The sequence below is a fragment of the Diadema antillarum genome, unplaced genomic scaffold, assembly GCF_040938485.1.
Source record: "Diadema antillarum isolate AM-2024a unplaced genomic scaffold, OU_Dant_1.0 seq00000301_RagTag, whole genome shotgun sequence".
In the NCBI taxonomy this organism is placed as follows: domain Eukaryota; kingdom Metazoa; phylum Echinodermata; class Echinoidea; order Diadematoida; family Diadematidae; genus Diadema; species Diadema antillarum.
The window spans coordinates 1,772,293-1,791,549 of NW_027271324.1; the positions used below are offsets into that span (position 1 = coordinate 1,772,293).

Consider the following 19,257-nt stretch of genomic DNA (forward strand, 5'->3'; position numbering starts at 1 on the left):
TTTCAGATCTATCTACATGATAGAGTTGTTTTTCCATGGGGTCCAACATTTTCAAACCTATAACAACTAATGTGCCTCTGAGTATTGAGTATTTGAGTATAGACCGATTCGGGTTCGTTGAGGGCAGCAGACAATTTGTGGCACTGGGTGCAGCCATTAGCTCAAATTGCGGTGTCCCAGCCTACCTCTCCCCCACCCCCCGTTTATCGCGCACTTGTAGTAGGAGTATGCGCGACTTGTTACAAAGGTTCGCGCATTAAGCAAGTGTTCGTGCACTCAGTACGAGACGCCTATTGGCTAAAACAACCATGCATCAGTTTTTCATTCCGTGCGCTTGCTAATGTGGGGGGGGGGGGGGGGGCGGTCGGCTGGGACACCGCAGTAATGGCGCTGCCCATGCCGATAATACACAAACCGCCTCACAGAATCGGTCTATACTCAAAACTGCCCCTCCCCTGCTCTCCCCCCTCCCACATCCCTCCAGGGTACTCATCATAGGTCTCTGGCAATACAATGGCAATACAAAGTAGTATTTTAAAAGAGACACATGTTCACAAAACAGCTTATTCATTTTGAATTATTCAACTACCAATTGTACATTATACAAATGCGTCGTACAGTTCAAAATGTATGTAAAACTTTTTGGTTCTTGCTGATGTGTGACAGTCATAAAATTAGTGATTTTCATGCCCATTGTTTGATTAGTAGTAATACTTGTGATTTTATTTGTGTTGTTGTAATGTCATATTTTTCTCAGATTCCATCTTCTGATACAGGTATAGATACATAGATTTAGATACTTGAAAACTCCTGTAACATTTGGTGTCATGCATGTTCAGAAAATTGCAATGATTATATGTGTTTCCATGTTTGACAGGACCTTGAGCAGAAGAAGAAGGATCTCATTGAAAAGGAGAGGGAACGACGTCAAAAGGTGGGGAAAAAAATTACAATTTACAGATTAATTTGGGTTCGTTCCATCCGTTCAGTTCATTTCTAATTTTTGTTAAGGTTATCAGGTATGAAATGCTTTATTAGAATTTTGTTCGGACCTGTACTCTGCATTATCAGTTTGAGGAGACTGACCTCACTCCAGGTTCGCATAAAGTGTGGGTTTTTTTTATTATTATGAAATACTGTTATTATCATCATCATTATCATCAACTGCTGTAGCTCTTTAACACAAACAGTTGTATGCAGAAATGATTGTTCATGGATGTGTATGTTTATCTGATTTTTTTTTTTCAGTTACAGTCCACCTTGCACAGGTGGAAAAATTGGCTAAGTCAAAGAAAAATTGTACCTGGGATGGATATAAACATGTTATTTCTGTTATACAGGATGAAATTAACTTACGTCCATGGATTTTCTCTGGTCCCATTGGATTTGGCTTTGATACATGAGGTTTACTGTATTTGGTGCTATCGCAGATATTTTGGTAGTCAAAAGAGTTCAGTAGGCCAGTATTCACGTCGGTACATGCTATCAACACTTAGCTTTTATAAGGCTCTGCCTTCCTGTCAAGTTCCTAATACTTCGTAGTTTTTTATGTCTATGTTTTGTATCTGTGGCAGACATGTCATCGTTAGCTCTTGCATGTATTTAATGACATGCACCTGTATCTTATTTTGTGTGTTCTTTCTCTGATTGTATTGTTTTTATGAAGTATTTAATGAAATGAATGCTGAAAATACTAGGAAGTTCGCCTTGAATACACACTTTGTTGGCAGTGGACCATTCATCCAAGCACTGACATTCTTTTGTCTTTCAGGAGAAACAAGTGAAGGCTCAACAGCAGCAGCTGAATAACAAACAGAGGGTAAGCCTTATTACTACAACGTAGTATAACAATCAAAAACTTCAGTAGAATAATTGATACAGAGCTGCACCGCATACGACCATTATAAGCATGATCATTCAGCATTATATATGTTGATGCATTTAAAAAGTTTGAAAGTTTGTGTGGTGCTGTTGTTGTTGGTTTTTTTTTAGCAGAAGTCAGTCTCTGTCTGGGAGATCCATATTTGCTGACTTTGTCTTTATATTTTTCACTCTTCTGCTCTGCAAAAGGAAAAACTAGAACAAAGAAGTGTGGTATTTCCTAACTCACAACTGACAGGTCCTCAGAAACTAAAGATACACTTTCTTTTTCTAAGGGGGTGGGGGGGTGGGGGGGTTCACATAATTTGTGAGCTACCTCATCTACTGCAACTGATTGACAAGTTGCCCTACATCAGCATAAATAAGCATTGAATCAGGCTCTGAATTGATGATGATCACTGTTTTAGTAGTAGCCATGACAAAAGAAATCATGGGCAAACATACCCAAGCAGGATGCAAACCTATGACCTCCTGATCACTGAACAGGCACCTTATCCACTGGACCTTCGAACTTCCGCCCAACAGCCAGTGCTAGTTCTAGTCCTCATATACATATGGGTCAGAATTTTGAACGATGTACAATTGAGCCAAAACAAGGCAAAATTTAAGAAGTAGGAAATTCTCCAAATTATTCATCTTACCTGAAAGAGTATAACTCAAGCTTTAACCCTAACTAGGCCGGGCTATTTAGGTAGTTGATAGAGCCGGGGGGGGGGGCCTCCCAGGCCCCCCCTACAGATCTCGGCCGACGACCGCGCGATCGCGACGAAAATTGGCACACACATTGCCTATGATGTAGTCTGAAATACTGTGAAGTTATTTTTTCAAAAAATCATCGTTTATGCTAAATTATGCTAATTTATGCATGATGATGCATAAAATCAGACTATTTGGTATAAATCACAAAATAAAGCTCAAAACAGGCACATTTTTTGTGTAAATATTCTTTTTAGTGTCCTTAGCAAATGTAATAAAAAAAATTGTGATATCAGAACAAATTCTTAAGTATTTTATTGTTTTATTGAATTTCTTATGTATTTCTTTGTTTTTCAACTTTATGTTTTTCATTGTTTTTTCGATGAAATTTGTCCGCGACATCGCTCCAAACAAGAAAATATGTTATTCATTGATTTTAATCAATAAAACACCAAAATAATCATGCTTTTATGAAATTTGCCTGTAAGCACAGTTTGCATTGAAATTGTACACGAATTAACGTTTTTGAGCAATTTTTGGTCTGACATGCATGTACATATTTATGCGTAACTTCAGAACCGCGCACCAGGGCGTCGCAAATTTGGTGTCAAAAGATGCGGGAGACTCGAAAGAAAAAAGTCATGAAACGTCGCGGCGATAGCTTTTTGCGATTGCGATACATTGCGCGGAACGTCGAGGGGGGGGGCCTCGGAGGCCCCCCCCCGGCCTAGTTAGGGTTAATATAAACCCAATTATACTAGGATTTTCCCAGAGGAACAAGTTTTTATTCACCGCTTAAGTTTACCATGTCCAGAGCAGCGAACGTCCGTGAGGAATAGTACAGCACATACACTTGAATACCATTTAACATAGTTTGCAAAGATCTGATTCAGTTCAAAATCCTAACAAAATATCTTAAGGGACATGTGTACGTGCTTGCAGAATATTAAGCTTGTACTCTTAACCTGTACGTAATGGTAGACAACTGATGATTTAACTAAATTCGTCGTTTCTGTTGAAATATTGCTCTTCCGCTAAACACTTTCTCCACTTTACGCGCATTTTACAGAAACTCAATATTTTGACCTCTTATTTCACTATCCCATACTTCAATCCCCACTCCCAAATAATAACATACCTTTTTAAGATGTATCTGATCTAGGCAGTCTCTATAACCCAACAAACATAGCATAATTTTCATTACGGAGGTTCGCATCTAGCTCACGGACGTTCGGAACAAACAAGATGCAGCTCTCTTGAGTTGGAAACGCATTCTACTCACAACAAACAACAATTTCATGTCGAGAACAAACTCCTCTGCGATATCCTGAATAGATATTACCAATTCTCAATTATATAAGCTTGTTTATCTTCTCATACTGAGGAATCAAAGAAAATAATTTTTCCATCTCTCATAAATGAACGTACAAACGTACGTGTAATCTCAGTGACGTATTCCATCCTTGAGAATGAATATATTTATCAAAATTTCGTTATCATGAAGTAAAGATTCAGGTCCTAAATTTGTTATCTAAAGTCTACAATGCAAAATTTGCTTATCACGAAAATGGTCACAGCTGAAATTATGACAAAGAATTAACATAGAAAGACAACAGAAATGTGCTCTGTTATAGAAATACGAAGTTTACCTGGGGAGGGCAAACGAATACGTTGGGAAGAAATCCCTCTATGTTTGCTCCTTATGTTACACACAGTTACCAAGGAGAATTTGTATTATTATATTAGTCAGAAATTATAATAGGTTCGATACTGCGAAGTTTCGTCATAACAAGACACAATAAGTCCATATTACTTGGATGGATGTTTGTGACTTCGATATTATACAATATGGTTTGTTATAACAAACATTTTGAAGCGCGTCATTTCGGAGGCTCGTTATTCATACAGTTTGTCAATACGAAAATTGATAGAGTTCGTATAATTATGAAGCTTTTTTATTCGGTAAATGATAGGAATCTCCGAAGGTTAATTAATTGGAACATGAAAAATCATGTTCGCTTATCCAAATGTGGAGAAACAAGTTAACAGCTAAAATCCTCCAAATTCCAAAACCTCATAATAACCGTTTTCACCTAAACAAATATCAGGCCCTTTCCACTTTTAGAAGGACGGACCGAAAATTATGATCTTTAATATTTATTTTTCGGACTAACAAACTTTCGGAATAAGAAAATTTTTAATAACAAACCTCCTTAATTAACTACAAACTTTTTTTTTTCATTTTCGGAATAACAAACCTTTGGACATCGGAGTAACGAATCTTAGGAAGAGCGAACGTATCAAAGTGCAACCTTAAACCTATTCTTAATCATTACTTTTTTTTAACATGTGTTTTCAAAGTAAGCACAAAAGCACAAACAAATTGACGATCTCTCTGTCTCTTAAATGTAAAATGGAAAAAAAAAATCTTGGAAAGAATTACAAATGAACATTGCTTTTCATTGATGAGTATAAAACAACACCATGTGATGATAAGCTGAGGATTTGTTTGTTTTCATCAGACAATAATTGTGTACTGCGTTATTTTTGTTCGCTTGTGACGGCATTTCGATGAATAAAAAAACATAAACAAACAAACAAAAACTTCTCCAGAGGAATTTGGTACAACGGGAGTGCACTGGCAATTCTTTTCTCTGTGTGTTGGAGCTCGATCCCTTCTCTGTTTCTCAGTCATTTTTATTCAACTGCTTCCACGTCCTTTTGAAACTTTTCCATTTTTTATTCAACACATGCCCATTACAGACTTCTTCCGTCATTATACTGCATGTGATTACGTAGCACTTTTCGGATTTATTTTGGTTTGTTTTGTTTTGTTTCTGTTTTCTGTTTGGTCGCAGCATGTCCAGGCTGTTGAGGAAATGAGAGAAAAATCGTCATGAAGAGAACAATAAGAATGAATTAAGGCATTTAATATAATGACAATTACAGCGAACGTCCGTTATTGAGGCCAAAACTGGATGTGTTCTGTTTGAGACGGCAGCTACCATACTCAAAAGATAAACACTTGGCGCACCTGTCACTAAAAAGTGGCACTGATCCTCTTTCTCCTACTATGTAATCCATTGACTTATTCTACCAACGAACATCCGTGACCAAAACGTTTTCCTTTTGTTATTACAAGTAAATTGAGTGCTGAACATTATTCACTTTTGGGTATGAGCGGCTCGGTGATTTGGTATTATTTTCAACTAACATTAACTTTATGTGCAGTGATATATTTGTAATTATCAGCAATTTCCTTTCTCGGACAGAACGTCCGTGAGCGAAACTTTCAGAACCTGTAACAGTACAAATTGTCTCCAGATCCTCATTAGAAAGAAATTTAAATGCACAGAAATTACAGATTACGCAAAATTCCTTTTTCCTATAACTTTGTTTTCAGTGTTTAGCTGTTTTTGTATAATTAGAGGGAAAACAAGCGTAAAATTGTGAGTAAATTTTCAACTGTTTCTTCATCATGATCACATAACGCCTTAAAAATTCTGAAACTACTGCCCTAAAGTCATTGTTTACTTTGTAAAACTTTATTTGTGGCTATTGGAGCTAAAAGTTTTAAAGAATACAGGACACTTTCGGAACAAGTTGTCCCTATCGAAGGGATTGCATACATCACGGACGTTCGCTGGAATTGTCACGGACGTTCGTTCTACTGATAGGGTCATGTTCCTGGACGGATAACTAATCGGCAGAGAGTACCTAGCCTTCCTAACTCTTTCAAAAATTTGAAAAGGTATTGTCAATGCAAATTATAAGAAATTTGACATCCTTACAACATATGTATTGCTCAGAGGGGGATCAGGAAGTGAATTTTCAGAGAAAATATTAATTATTTGCTTGGTTTTCGGTGAATTGCATGGTCCAAAAACTGCGGACAAGCCTCAGTCCGCTCCAAAAATAAAATACAGCTCCTCGGCTAGAGAGCCAAAGGTAAAATGCACCTTCGTCATCAAAGCAAGATGGTGTCCCAATCGAAAACGTTTTAATCATCACGGACGTTCTTTTTTTCTCGGAGGTTCGTCTAAAAATATAATTTCGGTTCCTATTTGACAAAGGATGGACAGAAACTCAAAACAAACATATTATCGTGTGGCTAGATCTTAGTTGATTGCGACTCAGAACAATATCACCAATAGCGTTTAATTGGATACGATCTTTATTAGAAAATAGCGGAAGCACGTCCGTGACGAAAACTGAGTATAATTTTACATAAAAGAATATTACGTCCCATGTACAGCCAGCAGACGTACAATTTTTGCAGGATATGTTCATTAAGTGGAACACCAAATTTTCGTATACATTACAGTTGGGACAACAAAGTAGAATTTGCAGCAGCGATAGAAATAGAAGCACCACGGACGTTCGTCTGCTTATGACTTTGATATTTCAATTGTTCTCTGTGATTTTATACGTGCTCATAAAGTTCTTATAATTTTGTGGTTCATACCCATGATATGTCAGATCCAGAACATGGTCAGATATTAGATGCCACGTACGCTTAAAAATGCACATCATTAGTTTGAAAAACAAAAATTATTGTGAAAATAGCGTTTTTACCGTATTTTTACGCTTTAAGTCCTTGTCAAATAGAAAATATCAGACAAAAGTCAACCAAACCATATATTTCCTGAAAGGAAATTTACCAATCTTTGAGATGACATGAAAAAATCTGGTTTCTTAGATCATCCTGGCGTGTTCTAAGGGAAAGAATGTCATAAGGTGCGAAAATTGGCAATTGTACATCGTTCAAAATTCTCACCCATATACATGCAGCAGGTACTGCATATTTATTCAAATTGATGACATTCTTGTGTTGAGTTTTTATTGCAACTGATTGACAAATACCTCACCCATTGATACATTCATGCTCCATTGTGTTAAGTGAAACAAATGTTCATCCATGTATCCAATATTCAGTCATAGAATGCGAGTTGCTGCATAATGTGTTTAAACAAAGTTTGATAAGACAGTGTGAGATTGGATATGTGTCATTGAAAGAGTTGCTGTTATTTTGATTGGCTTTGAACAGATGGCGTCAATCAACAAAGCCCGAGAGGCTGGCTGGAAGAACACACTACTGAGCAGTGGGGGCAGCAGCAATGGTGGAGGAGGGGGAGGAGGAGGAGGAGGTGGTGGAGGTGGAGCTGGGGAGACAGACCAGTGTCAAGTGACCTTGAGGTAGGTGTCTGTGTTTGACCCACCCTAAAACAAATGTGACCCTGCGTCACAAAACCAACAAAAAGTCACAGGACAGGGATTTTTAATTAAGGGCAAATTCTTAAAGAGCAGACTCTAAGCTTTAACATGATTTATAACTCAATCATATGGACACTCCTAACCTTTCTAAATACTGGAAGGAAAGCACAAACTCTGAAACGCTCAATCTTTACCAAACCTTGCTAGATGTGCGATGAATGGAACAAAAACAAAAACAAAACAGGACAGTGGGTAAACAAAAGGATTTTAAAGAAATTAAATTGGGCCTCTAATACTGAGCACACTATTCTAAAGGGGGGGGGGGGGAGGTTGTAGAAAAACTGCAGAAAACACACTTCCATATATTTCATGATCCAAAATTTAAGAATAATGTAGAAGATTAAAAGCTCTTTCAGAAAATATGAAATGCTCAAGATTGACTTTGTTGACCCGTTTCACCTGTTTTGAGTCCTTACTTAAAATTAAGGGGTGTGACTTTTTGTTGGTTTTGTGACGCACGGTCGCAAATGATGCTGGTTAATCAATTTGTGTTATCGTTATCACAAATTACAGATGTCTATGCAAGTATGACAACCCTAAATCTCTTGTGAGATACTTTTTGCCATAATCTGGAATCCTAAAAGGGGGGGGGGGGGTGCACCTTTTATGCAAGGACAACAGGATCACCACCTGTACTTTAGAAATTAAACCCAATTGTGTGTGTGTGTTGAGTGAATGCAGCAATATTCAAAGAACACATCGGTGAAGTTTTGACGAAAAATCAGACAATCAATTCAAAAGTTAGGAATATTTAAAGTTTCAGTGCAGCCATGGCTGGACAAGAAGACTGTTACAGGTCATGGTGTCATGTATGGAAAATGATATAAAGAAAATATAAAGGGATATCTAGAGAATTTCTCTATTTATGAAAAGTACACATTACTTGACTTATTCTGACATATGCTGAGGGTAATATTATTCCCCCTGCTTTCTGAAAAGAGGTAAGTCAAATGCTCTTTCATTATGCTAGAAAGGTGAAAATGTTTGTAGTACAAGTGAAAGTTTAAGACCGGTTTTGATGCAACTTTTTAAACATTACACCTGAGCATTGTTAATGTTTTGTGTTTGCAGTTGAAAACAGCTGTTATTTTCTTCTCACTTCTCACTAGAATGGGGAGCCAGCCAGGAAAGAACTCAAGCTTGACAGACCAGCTTCACAGGTAGATTGTGGAAAAAAAATCTTTAAAATTGACATAAAATGTTACGTTTTTGTTGTTATCACGTACACAGACTTTGTAATATCATATTTTATATCTCCCACTAGTTCATTCATATAAGTATCATGAATCATGTTTTTTGTCTACAATTCAGCACATATGACTTCTTTTGTAATTCATGTCAAGAAAGTAGATGAAGTTAAAAAATTAAGTTCAAGTGAATGTTAGACTTCATATGTTTGTTTGCGTATGAGTGAATCTGACTGATAGCACTGTTCTGGGAAAATATGCAAAACTGTGAAATTCTGTACTTTTCTTATTTTGTGTCCAACTCTGATAAAACTGTTGCTGTTCTGTTCATTTGACTTCACTTTATTCCTTAAACTCAACTTAACTATGGAGAGGATTTCTGTTCAGTACTTGTTTTGTTTGTTTGTTTTTAGCAGCAGGGAAGCAAGGCGGACCGCGGCAACTACGATCACTACCACCAGTTCCTGGACAACCTGCGCAAGCAGGGCAACGGTGCCCAGATGGGCCAGGGTGGGGCGGCCATGTTCCGTGAGGACCGGGAGCAGCGCAGGGTGGAGGAGGAGTCCGTGTGGAGACAGATCAGGGACAGACCAGTGTCAGCCAGTGCCGCGGAGGCTGCACGGAGGGGCCAGGACGGAAGGTAATGCTCTTAAATAGTTTGGTGGTGCTTTAAATCCAGCCTTCATTGCACGAAGTGTTGGATTCAGTGTCAGAGTAGATAATGCTGATTAGTTTAATGATGTGATGTATCTCATATCCAGTATTATGTCATACATGTCTCATTGGACTGCACATATTACTGGTTCAAAGGTGATTCTTTTCCGCTCTCAGTATTTGAAAGCAAAGCATTTTTTAGAGTGCAGTAGGCATCAGTATTTTGTTTTTATTTTCCTAATGTCGTGTAATCTTGGAATGCTATAATTGATTTGTAGTTTGGCAACTTCATCTCAAGAAGAATGGATTTCCTCTACTAATCTGTAATTTTTTCTCAATGTATGTGACTTCCGTAGTCAAGCAGTACCAGCAGTAAAAATTTAACATGCCAGCATGCAGTAAAGTAGGTGAGAATACATGTATTTGAATATGTCAATTGATTGTGATAGTTTCTGTACTCTTGCATTCTATGATATGAACCTTTCGCGATGGACTAATTGAAAGTCAGTGTTATGTCAGCATGCCTGTTATGCATCTCTTTCTGCCCTGCAGGCAAGCCGGTGCCAATGCAGCTGAGCGGGCCAGGATGGTGAATGACTTCCTTGCGAGGAAGAGAGAGGCAGCGGCCAACAAGGCCAGGGCAGCCGTCCAGCTAGGATGGGCTCCGGTGAGTACTGTAAATGTAGAAATATTCACGATGCATTAATTTTCACAGATATCATGTTACTTTTGTGAAGCCCGAAGTTTGAAACCTGTGAAGATGGCCTTATGATCTTCTATGCACATTTTGAAGGGGTTGAATCCACATTTCATGTGCTGAAAAATGCCAGCTAAGTATGTGTGAATACTAGTAGCTTTTTGTAACGGATCATTTATATGTATTATGCAATCAAATGTGTGTACTTGTGGAATTGAAGCACAATGTGAGTACATTGGTATGCAATTAAAATTAATGGAATTTTGTGTCAATTTTTTTATTGCAACTGATTGACAAAATTGCCCTACGTCAACGTAAACAGATTAGATAAATTTGCAATTAAAAAACAACAACAACTCAATGCAAGAATTCCATTAATTTGAATAGATAAGCAGATATTGCTGCATGTTATAAGGATTTAAAATCAACACTGGCTGTCAGGGGGAAGCTTGGTGGTTTAGTAAATAAGATGCCTCTGCAGTGATCTGGAGGTTGTAAGTTTGAATCCTGCATGAGTATGTATTGTATGCCCATGATGTTTTTTTATCATGGCTACTACTGAACACCGATTAATTCATCAGTGCTTATTTACAGTTGTCAGAAGTTAGGAAGAAAATAGAATAGAAGAGTTTCTTGACCGCTGAGTTATTTTGAGTTCATGAGTAGTCGTGCAGATCTGTTCGATAGTGCTTTATCATAATGTCTTTCAATACAGCCAAGTGCAGCAGGAGATGCCAGGAATGAGCCATTATTCCCTTACGGAGGGCAAGAAAAGAAGGCCAAAAACAGGGAAGAACAGGTAGGACTAAGTACAGTCAATTCTCTTGTGGTTGGCACACTCTTGCACAAGATGCATAGCAAATATTCTATCTTAAAAAGCAAGCAAAAAAGGTTTACTGACTTTCCAACAGTAGCAAACCTGATTACCAAATGGGTGTTCCTACTCCAGTCTGGAGAGTTCTCCCCCCCCCCCCCCCCCCCCGTCTCTGTCTGTCCATAACTCACTATCACGTATAGAGCTGTGCTCCGTGATTAACCAGTTAAGCAGGTGACGATTTATGGAAGTACATGTATTAAAATGTACTACCTATCAAAGTATGCATGATAGCTTTAAGCTAATGTCTAATGTCATTTCTGTACATTTTCCATAGACTAAGAATGAAGCTTCTATATGCCAGTGTGATATAGATCATAGTAAGTCAGTTAGAATTAAAGATCATCTTTGGAAGTTACCCTTATGAACTCTTGTGACCTGCCCCCTATGTGCTATCTTAAATGGGTACCCAGTAGAATGGGAACATGGGTTGATCAGCATGTGCCCACCTAAGATGGCGACTGGCTGGAATGCTTCCCAAGGAGTGGAGAGTGAGCACTGTCAGTGCTGGTTGGAAACAATGTATCCAGTGACCGGGGTAAAAAACATGTGTGTATGCCTTGAGCGCTCCACTGTGTGGATTTGGTGCAATATAAAGTCATATGGCAGATTGTCATTAGGGTGTGGGAGTGCGCATAGGGTTAACAACATTCTGTAATGCACAGGGAAATGCATTTACAACAATCTGCCATGCTTAGGGAAGTGCATTAACAACAATGTGCCATGCGCATGATCATATATATTGATATTATTATTATTATTATTTAATTTTATCAACCAGGCATACTTGGATCAACTGAAAGCTATTCGCATGCAGAACTACCAGGAGAGACTAAACATCAGGAAAGGACTAAAGCCAGGGGTAAGACCATGATGTCCATGATGAGTTGTTACACTGTTATATTTTCCAATGACCTCTTTTATACTCTTCAAGATATGATAAAGGAATCTGTTTGTGAGTCAGAATAAATCATTACAATGTTCACAATGAATAGCTGCTGAACAGGGTCGAAACAAGGTGATGTGTAACCACATTTTGGACTATTTTTTTGTTATTTTCTGCTGTTCCATACCTTCATCTTTACATGATTTAAGTTCCTCTTTGTCTGTTCTTTGGTGGTTTTGTAGTTGTTTTCTCTACACCCACGGCACCCACGTCTTCCAATTGTTCATATTATGTTGTAATGACGTAATAGTAATTATGACATATTAGTAATGATGTCTGAGTTTGTTGGTACTTTTGTATGTTTTTTATTTGAGTATTTTCGAGGTTGACTTATAGTGTAGGTAATTTCATTGTTTGTACTTTTTTTTTATGCTCATGACATTTTTACCTGTACATAATGTGAGCGGGGCCCCTTGGTAGAACAGTTAACCAACTGAAAGGGCTACCCTGCGAAAAGAATATTGAAATGAATAAATGAATAAATAACAGTCATAATTATCCTAAAACTTTAAAAAGGAGAGTCATTGACGGTGAGGCTAATTTTTTTTTCCTTGTTTGCTACAGCAGGAGGATGACCCCAAGGTCAGCGCAGATGCAAGGAGGAAAAAAATTGAAGCTCTCAAGGTATGATTACCATTATAATATATTCCAGGGGGAGGGATAGATAGATAGATAGATAGATAAATAGATAGATAGATAGATAGATAGATAGATAAATAGATAGATAGATAGATAGATAGATAGATAGATAGATGGAAAGATAGGTAATATGCAGATCTATGTGTTTAAGAATTCAATTTCTTAAACATATTCAATCAGTTTGTTTCAGGCAGTCTTTACTGAAACAATTATCATGGTTCTGTACACATACTATTAAAAGTTGTTTGCTCCTTTTTTACACACAGGAGATTTCCCAGTCATTTGACAATTTTGAAAATGCGGAAAGAAGTGGGAAGGATTTGATTCTAATATGTTTTATATCATTTTCTCAAATGTAGGTCCCCACAATACTTTGCGCTGTTCAATGAAAGTTGGAAAAGTCTATTTGGATGTACAACATTTGACAAGGAATTAGGAAATACAAGCCTTCTGTGAAGTAACAATTTAAATTCCCACATTTTATGAAAAGACACCACATTGCCATCTGATGTGTGACACAAACATGGAAAGCACAGTCATCAGGTTTTTACAAACATGTTTTAGGTACATTCCAGCTGGTATCTTGAGTGTTGTGCTTGATAGCAAAATTTGGAGGAAGTTTGAAGAAAACTGGAGACTTCACAACCTGCCATCTCTATACAGGCCCAAGCTGATCTGAGAGCCGCAAAGTTGAAAGAACAGTTGGAGAAGCAGAGGAGAGAAGCGTACGAGAAGGAAAAACGTGCCTGGGATGAACATGTGAGTAAAACTTGACATGGCCAACGTCAAAGCCTTATGTGTGCTAGACAACTTCATTACAAAAAAATGAATAGGTAAATGAAATTAAATAAACTATTGCCCTGCTTGTAGTCCTTCACACATTCTTTGAAGTTCTGATACTTTTTCAAAGGCCTCCTCAGATTCCTATATGTCTTCTTTACCATTCATCTGTGCATGCATCTAACCTCATATTGCCTTATAACCATATTGTGCATTTTGCTTATCATCACATCACCCTGATCGCTTCAGTTTTCACGACAATGAATGTATAGCTATAATAAGGTTCCACAATTATTGTATACTCTTTTCACTTCACGTAGTTGAGCATACCTTATTCTGTGTTAACAAAGAAAGTGATATGAATATTGTTTTTGTTGAAAAATGAAGTAAAATATGAATTTAATTCAATTTGATTGAATCCATGGTGTATGTGGAGTTGTTGATCAAACTTGAGATCAGCTACAATGTTCACCCTTCAGCAACTGAAGACTCCATACATAATGGCCTGTTGTTCCCTGGAAGGTACAGCAATATTAATGTCATTTCGACAACTTTCTAAATTATGCAAAATAGATCACTGCATGTTTATTATTGTGTATTATAAGCTATACTTATTTGAAAACCTGTTAAGACTTTACCAGGAGACTGGTGTATCACAGGGGTAATTCTGACATACTTTTGTGGACCTTTGACCTATTTGAAATTATGTAATTATATATTCTATATGAAAACAATAAAAATGATGAAGCATGAAACGATAAATGGGTGGTTTCAGACGTTTCAGGACATGATAATATGGGCGGTTTTTGGGCGGTTCAGTTTCTAATGGGTTAATGTATGAGGAACTCACAAGTAAGTTGTCAACTTGGCACCATGAATGTTTATCGTGGTGTTGTTACGTCATTGTGGTGTCTGTCGTTTCAGCTCAACAAGAAACGTGCCTCAGATAAGCCTGTCTCAGAAAAACCCGCTCCCAAGCCTGTGAAAGGCCCAGCTGTTCCAGGTAAATGCTGATTAGATTTAGTAAACTCTGGAGGTACGTTAATTCTTCATTGAGTATTGCAAAAATTTTCTGCAGCCAAGCCATACTGTAAAACATGATATTTTCGCAGCATAAAATTTTTGTGAGTTACCTCTAACATTCAATGCATATAGTATAAACAAGAACTTTCATGTGCATTTTAATTTCCTGAATCTTGGCTCTCGCGAAATTTGCAAAATTAAAATACACGCAAACGTTCCTCGTTTTACAGGCACACATGGCAAGACAACAAATGAAATGTAAAATCACACAGAAATGTTTCATTACAGTTTGCTAATGCCAAAGAAAAAAAAAGTTCAGTTACATTGTAAACTATCTAAACACACAAATAATTATTCAGCAGTTGTCAGTCTTTTTTTTTTCTTTTCTCTATGATTTCCTTCAATGAGATTGACATAGATATATAGGTCTCCCAAAATAGTAGACATTATATTATTAGTGGCAAGATTCATTCTTATTTGTACATGTGTTATGACCCTTTTTTTCACACTGATAAAATTTCTTGCAGTTGTAGGTCTTACTGCAGCCCTTAGAAATGTTGGTGTGGATATACCACAAGCAGAGGAAAAGGAGGTTAGTTGGTGACGCTTCATAATGACAAGAAGATATAGGTGTATAATTTCTTTGTATTTCTTTGTATATCTTTTAGTGTTATTAACATGTTTCTCTTATTTTGAAATAAAGATTACTTGTGTCTTGATAATTCCAGAAGAAAAAGAAAATAGAAACAAGCACAAGTATGAGGGTGCCATAGCTTAAACTTAGTCAAGGGAAAATAGAATTCCCAAGATGTGCAAGATATGAAGCCGTTTTGTCCCTCCGTAATTGCTTTGACTATAATGCATTCGAGCTATGCAACAAATTCTCTTTGAACTCATTGATATAAAGGTTGATGTGTCTTATGTTGTACACCAATAATTCTTGATATATCATACCATTATTTGATACATCATAAAGACTTTTCAAGATATCAGAATCCTCCATAGGTTACTAGTCTACTACCAGATGAACAAATTTAATGGGCACATGTATATTAATCCTTAATAATTAATCCTTATATGATTAATTATACGTATAAACACTTCATTTATATCTGCATAAATACAAGAGATACTCATAGACATTTCCTTCTGCTTGCCTTACACAGGAGTTTGGAGAAAAAGAATATCCTGAAAATAAGTAAGTACACCATAGTTTGTAAGATCTGTGGTAACTACAATTATTGTATGTACAGATTCCAGTGTGTTTGTAGTCACAAGTGATGATGACATGAAAGCAGGACACAATTTATATGAATATGTTTGTTATAAATATAAGTTCATCCAGATATGCTGGATGCTCATTCAAAATTTTGTTCATCATCTCAGTATTTTGTTTAACCAAGCAGCAGGTTTGGACAATAATCTGATTACACTACATCTGGCTGCAATCTTTTAATCGCTGTAATCTTGTATATAGGGCACGTTTTTCTCAATGTTGGGAAATATTGTAAGTCATATGAAGCTGTCTCTGAATGAGTAGGTCAGGGTACTGTGTTTCTATTTGTGACAAAGTCTGTGAATCACTTGATGGTATATGTGTCACCTTACCTAATTATGATCCTTTTTTTTCTCTCTCTCTTTTATCGTCACAGATCGGAGGAGGCCCCTGCAGAAGTAAGTCAGGTCAGGTTTTTTTTTGTTTTTGTTTTTGTTTTTTTTTTCCTGTTGTGGTTTTCCTTGATGTATAAATCATAGTTCCTCTACACCTATGGTGGCAGTGGCATTATATACTGTAAAAGTGGATATTTTCGCGCCAGTAGTTTTTCGCAAGCGACCGGATAAGATGGATTTTATGTTGCATGTTTTTAATTCTGTGGATTCAGGACATTAACTACTGGAATATATGGCATGCAAAAATATTTGTGTGCTTTTATTTTCGCGCTAGTGTCTGGTTGCGCAAAATGCGTGAAAATTTCAAATTTTACAATATTTCATTTTGTGTATCCATGTGATAGTATGTTTATCTGTCTTTTTTTTTCTTCCTTTTTAAATTCAATGGACAACAGTGAGTTTGATTTTCATCAAATTAATTTCAAGGGTTCGGCACAACAGAGTGATTTGATTGATTAAAATTCTGAGAAAATGTAAGCCGAGGTTAAGGATAATATAATGAATGTAGAAGTTTACAAATCACACAATGACTTAACATGCTGCTGATATTATATCTCCTTACTTCTTACAGAATACTGAACAATAGGTCAGGCTTTTAACTGGTTGTATTTCATGCAAGATGTGTTTAAGAATTTGTTCAAGGGATCAAACTGGGAAAAGAGAGAAGAAGGCCTGTTTTTTTCTTTTAACTGGAAGTTTTAGTGTGTAATGCCAAGGAGAGGTAATTTAATGTTTTTTAAGTAGCATCTGGTGTCTTTAGATTTCCGTCACATAAGATCTTGTCACATAAGATATACATATGATCACATAAGATCTGGGCCCTGTTTCATAAAGCTGTTCGTAAAGTTACGAACAACTTACGAGCGACTAGTGATCAGTTCTGATGTGCTATACTTATCAGAATTTCTATAATTCAGCTTTCAAAGAACTGATCACCAGTCACTCATAACTTTACGAACAGCTTTATGAAACACCTCCCTGATCACATAAGATCTCTTCACATAAGGTGTACATGATCACATAAGATGTATGATCATATAAGATCTAACACAAAGATGATGAATGCAAATTTAGACTTCATAGACATCACCACAAATTAAACCATTCACTCTCTATCTTGCCTCTTACTCATAGGCGCCTGCAGCTCCCCGCAGGCGATGGGGAGGGGGCGAGACCAAGGGGTCAGCTCTTGCCAACATGCCTCTAGAAGTAACAGCTTCCAACATGGAAGGTAATGAATGGGACTATGCCTGTTGGGTCTTGTGTCTATGCTTGTTTTATTGTTACCAAAGGACCAAAATAGTTGGGATATGCTCTTGTCCCAAAATTATCAGTTTAAAGAGATGTGATTTGAATTTTTGAAGTGCCAAACTTTTCTATGCAATTAGGCATAATAGAGTTGTTTGTTTTGTTTTGTCTTGTTTTCTTCAGGCAGAGGCTTGGGTACAAGTTCTGCTCAAATATATGTGATGCTTTGACAGTTCAACAGAAGTTTATCTGTCATAAAGTTAATCTTTTGTATGAGAATGCTGTAATGTATGTTGCAAGATGAAGTTGTTGTACCATACAAACATACGCAGATACAGAAGTGTACAGGTAAATGTGTTTGTATTTGTTCTTTAATTCACTTGCACATGCTATGGGCATCTAATTTAGAGCAGACAATGTGACATACAGTCAATTATATTTCTCACACCTATTCATGTAAATGATATTGCATCAATTGAAAAAGGGAAGTTGTTTTGAAACATATTTTTCAGGAGCAGAAATATAACACTTTGTTTGCTTTGATTTTTGTGTGATTTTTGAGTGTGCTGCAAAGGAGCATGAAACAGGTGTTATCGAAAGTTAGCGTCTGATTTTGCGGTATTTTTTTCATACCCCTAGCTACTGGTGTGGCGGATGTTGTGACACGCAATCCAGCGGCGGCACCCAGTGTAGAGGCCCCCTCTGCCCAGGCGAACCGCAAGAAGTGGGGTGCCCCTGGCAACACGGTGGTCAACGCCCTCCAGATGGCGGAGATCAAGGCGGGAACCATGACCATGGTCCGTGGAGACGACAAGGGTAAGCCAGTGTCTACTACCATCCCTCTCGAGTGTCCTACAGTGCACTCCCGTTATAATGAACACGGTTATAATGAAATTCCGGTTACAACGAAGTAAAATCCATGCTGCAAGATTATCCATTCTATGTATTTTTATTGTTTATTTGTTCAGTTATAACGAAATTTAGATATTACGAAAGAAAACGGCCGGTCCCGAGGACTTCGTTATAACAGGAGTCCACTGTACAGTGGTGTCTCAAACAAACGCTCTCTTCTGCTCTCGATAATAGCTGGGGGGAAATTTTGATGTTTACTTCTTTTTTAATGCCTCTGCCTCGGAGGGTGAGTGCGAGGCATTCATTTTTCGGGATGTTTATCTGTCCATCCATCTGCCTGTCCCATTTCTTGTTATCGTTATCAAAAAACAAAAAACAAAAAACACACACGCACTCTCAGTAGATTTTTTTACACACACTCTCAGTGGATTTTTTGTTGTATCCCAGACATGCTGCATGAAGTGTAGATCAAAGGTCGCTAAACTTCGGCTAAAATGTCTTCTTTTTTTCTTTTTCTGGCCAAACTTCCATTGAGTGAAAGTTAGATATTGCTGTCATTTAGTGTAATTGATAGTAATGCACATGTAGATTTGAAAATATTGCTGTCATGTTCAGCAAGGGTTAACAGTCAATCCTCGCTGGTCAAGATTATTGAGCTTCTTCATAATATAAATGAAATGGCTGTGTTCTTGTAACAGATGTAGTAACTGTGTAACAAGCAGAGGCATTCCAGTAGACTGTTTAATAGCAACAGTCAAATTGCTCTAGTTTTTCTTTCCTTTCTCACTCATGATATACTCATAAAAAAAGAGAACTTTGCATTCGATAGACTGAA

The 19,257-nt window shown here is 37.2% G+C and overlaps 1 protein-coding gene across 1 annotated transcript in view; it reads left to right on the forward strand.

The window, feature by feature from the left end:
- Positions 1 to 19,257, forward strand: part of LOC139730339 (serine/threonine-protein kinase Nek1-like) — a 48,926-nt gene that overhangs the window by 11,397 nt on the left and 18,272 nt on the right. Inside the window, exons 12-27 of the mRNA XM_071641207.1 lie at positions 878 to 934; positions 1,772 to 1,819; positions 7,625 to 7,762; positions 8,970 to 9,011; positions 9,455 to 9,678; positions 10,245 to 10,359; positions 11,105 to 11,188; positions 12,045 to 12,125; positions 12,774 to 12,833; positions 13,512 to 13,607; positions 14,553 to 14,631; positions 15,179 to 15,243; positions 15,818 to 15,849; positions 16,304 to 16,325; positions 17,457 to 17,553; positions 18,210 to 18,386. Of these exons, the coding sequence (XP_071497308.1) occupies positions 878 to 934; positions 1,772 to 1,819; positions 7,625 to 7,762; positions 8,970 to 9,011; positions 9,455 to 9,678; positions 10,245 to 10,359; positions 11,105 to 11,188; positions 12,045 to 12,125; positions 12,774 to 12,833; positions 13,512 to 13,607; positions 14,553 to 14,631; positions 15,179 to 15,243; positions 15,818 to 15,849; positions 16,304 to 16,325; positions 17,457 to 17,553; positions 18,210 to 18,386 (1,417 nt within the window). The remainder of the gene's footprint in view (positions 1 to 877; positions 935 to 1,771; positions 1,820 to 7,624; positions 7,763 to 8,969; positions 9,012 to 9,454; positions 9,679 to 10,244; positions 10,360 to 11,104; positions 11,189 to 12,044; positions 12,126 to 12,773; positions 12,834 to 13,511; positions 13,608 to 14,552; positions 14,632 to 15,178; positions 15,244 to 15,817; positions 15,850 to 16,303; positions 16,326 to 17,456; positions 17,554 to 18,209; positions 18,387 to 19,257) is intronic.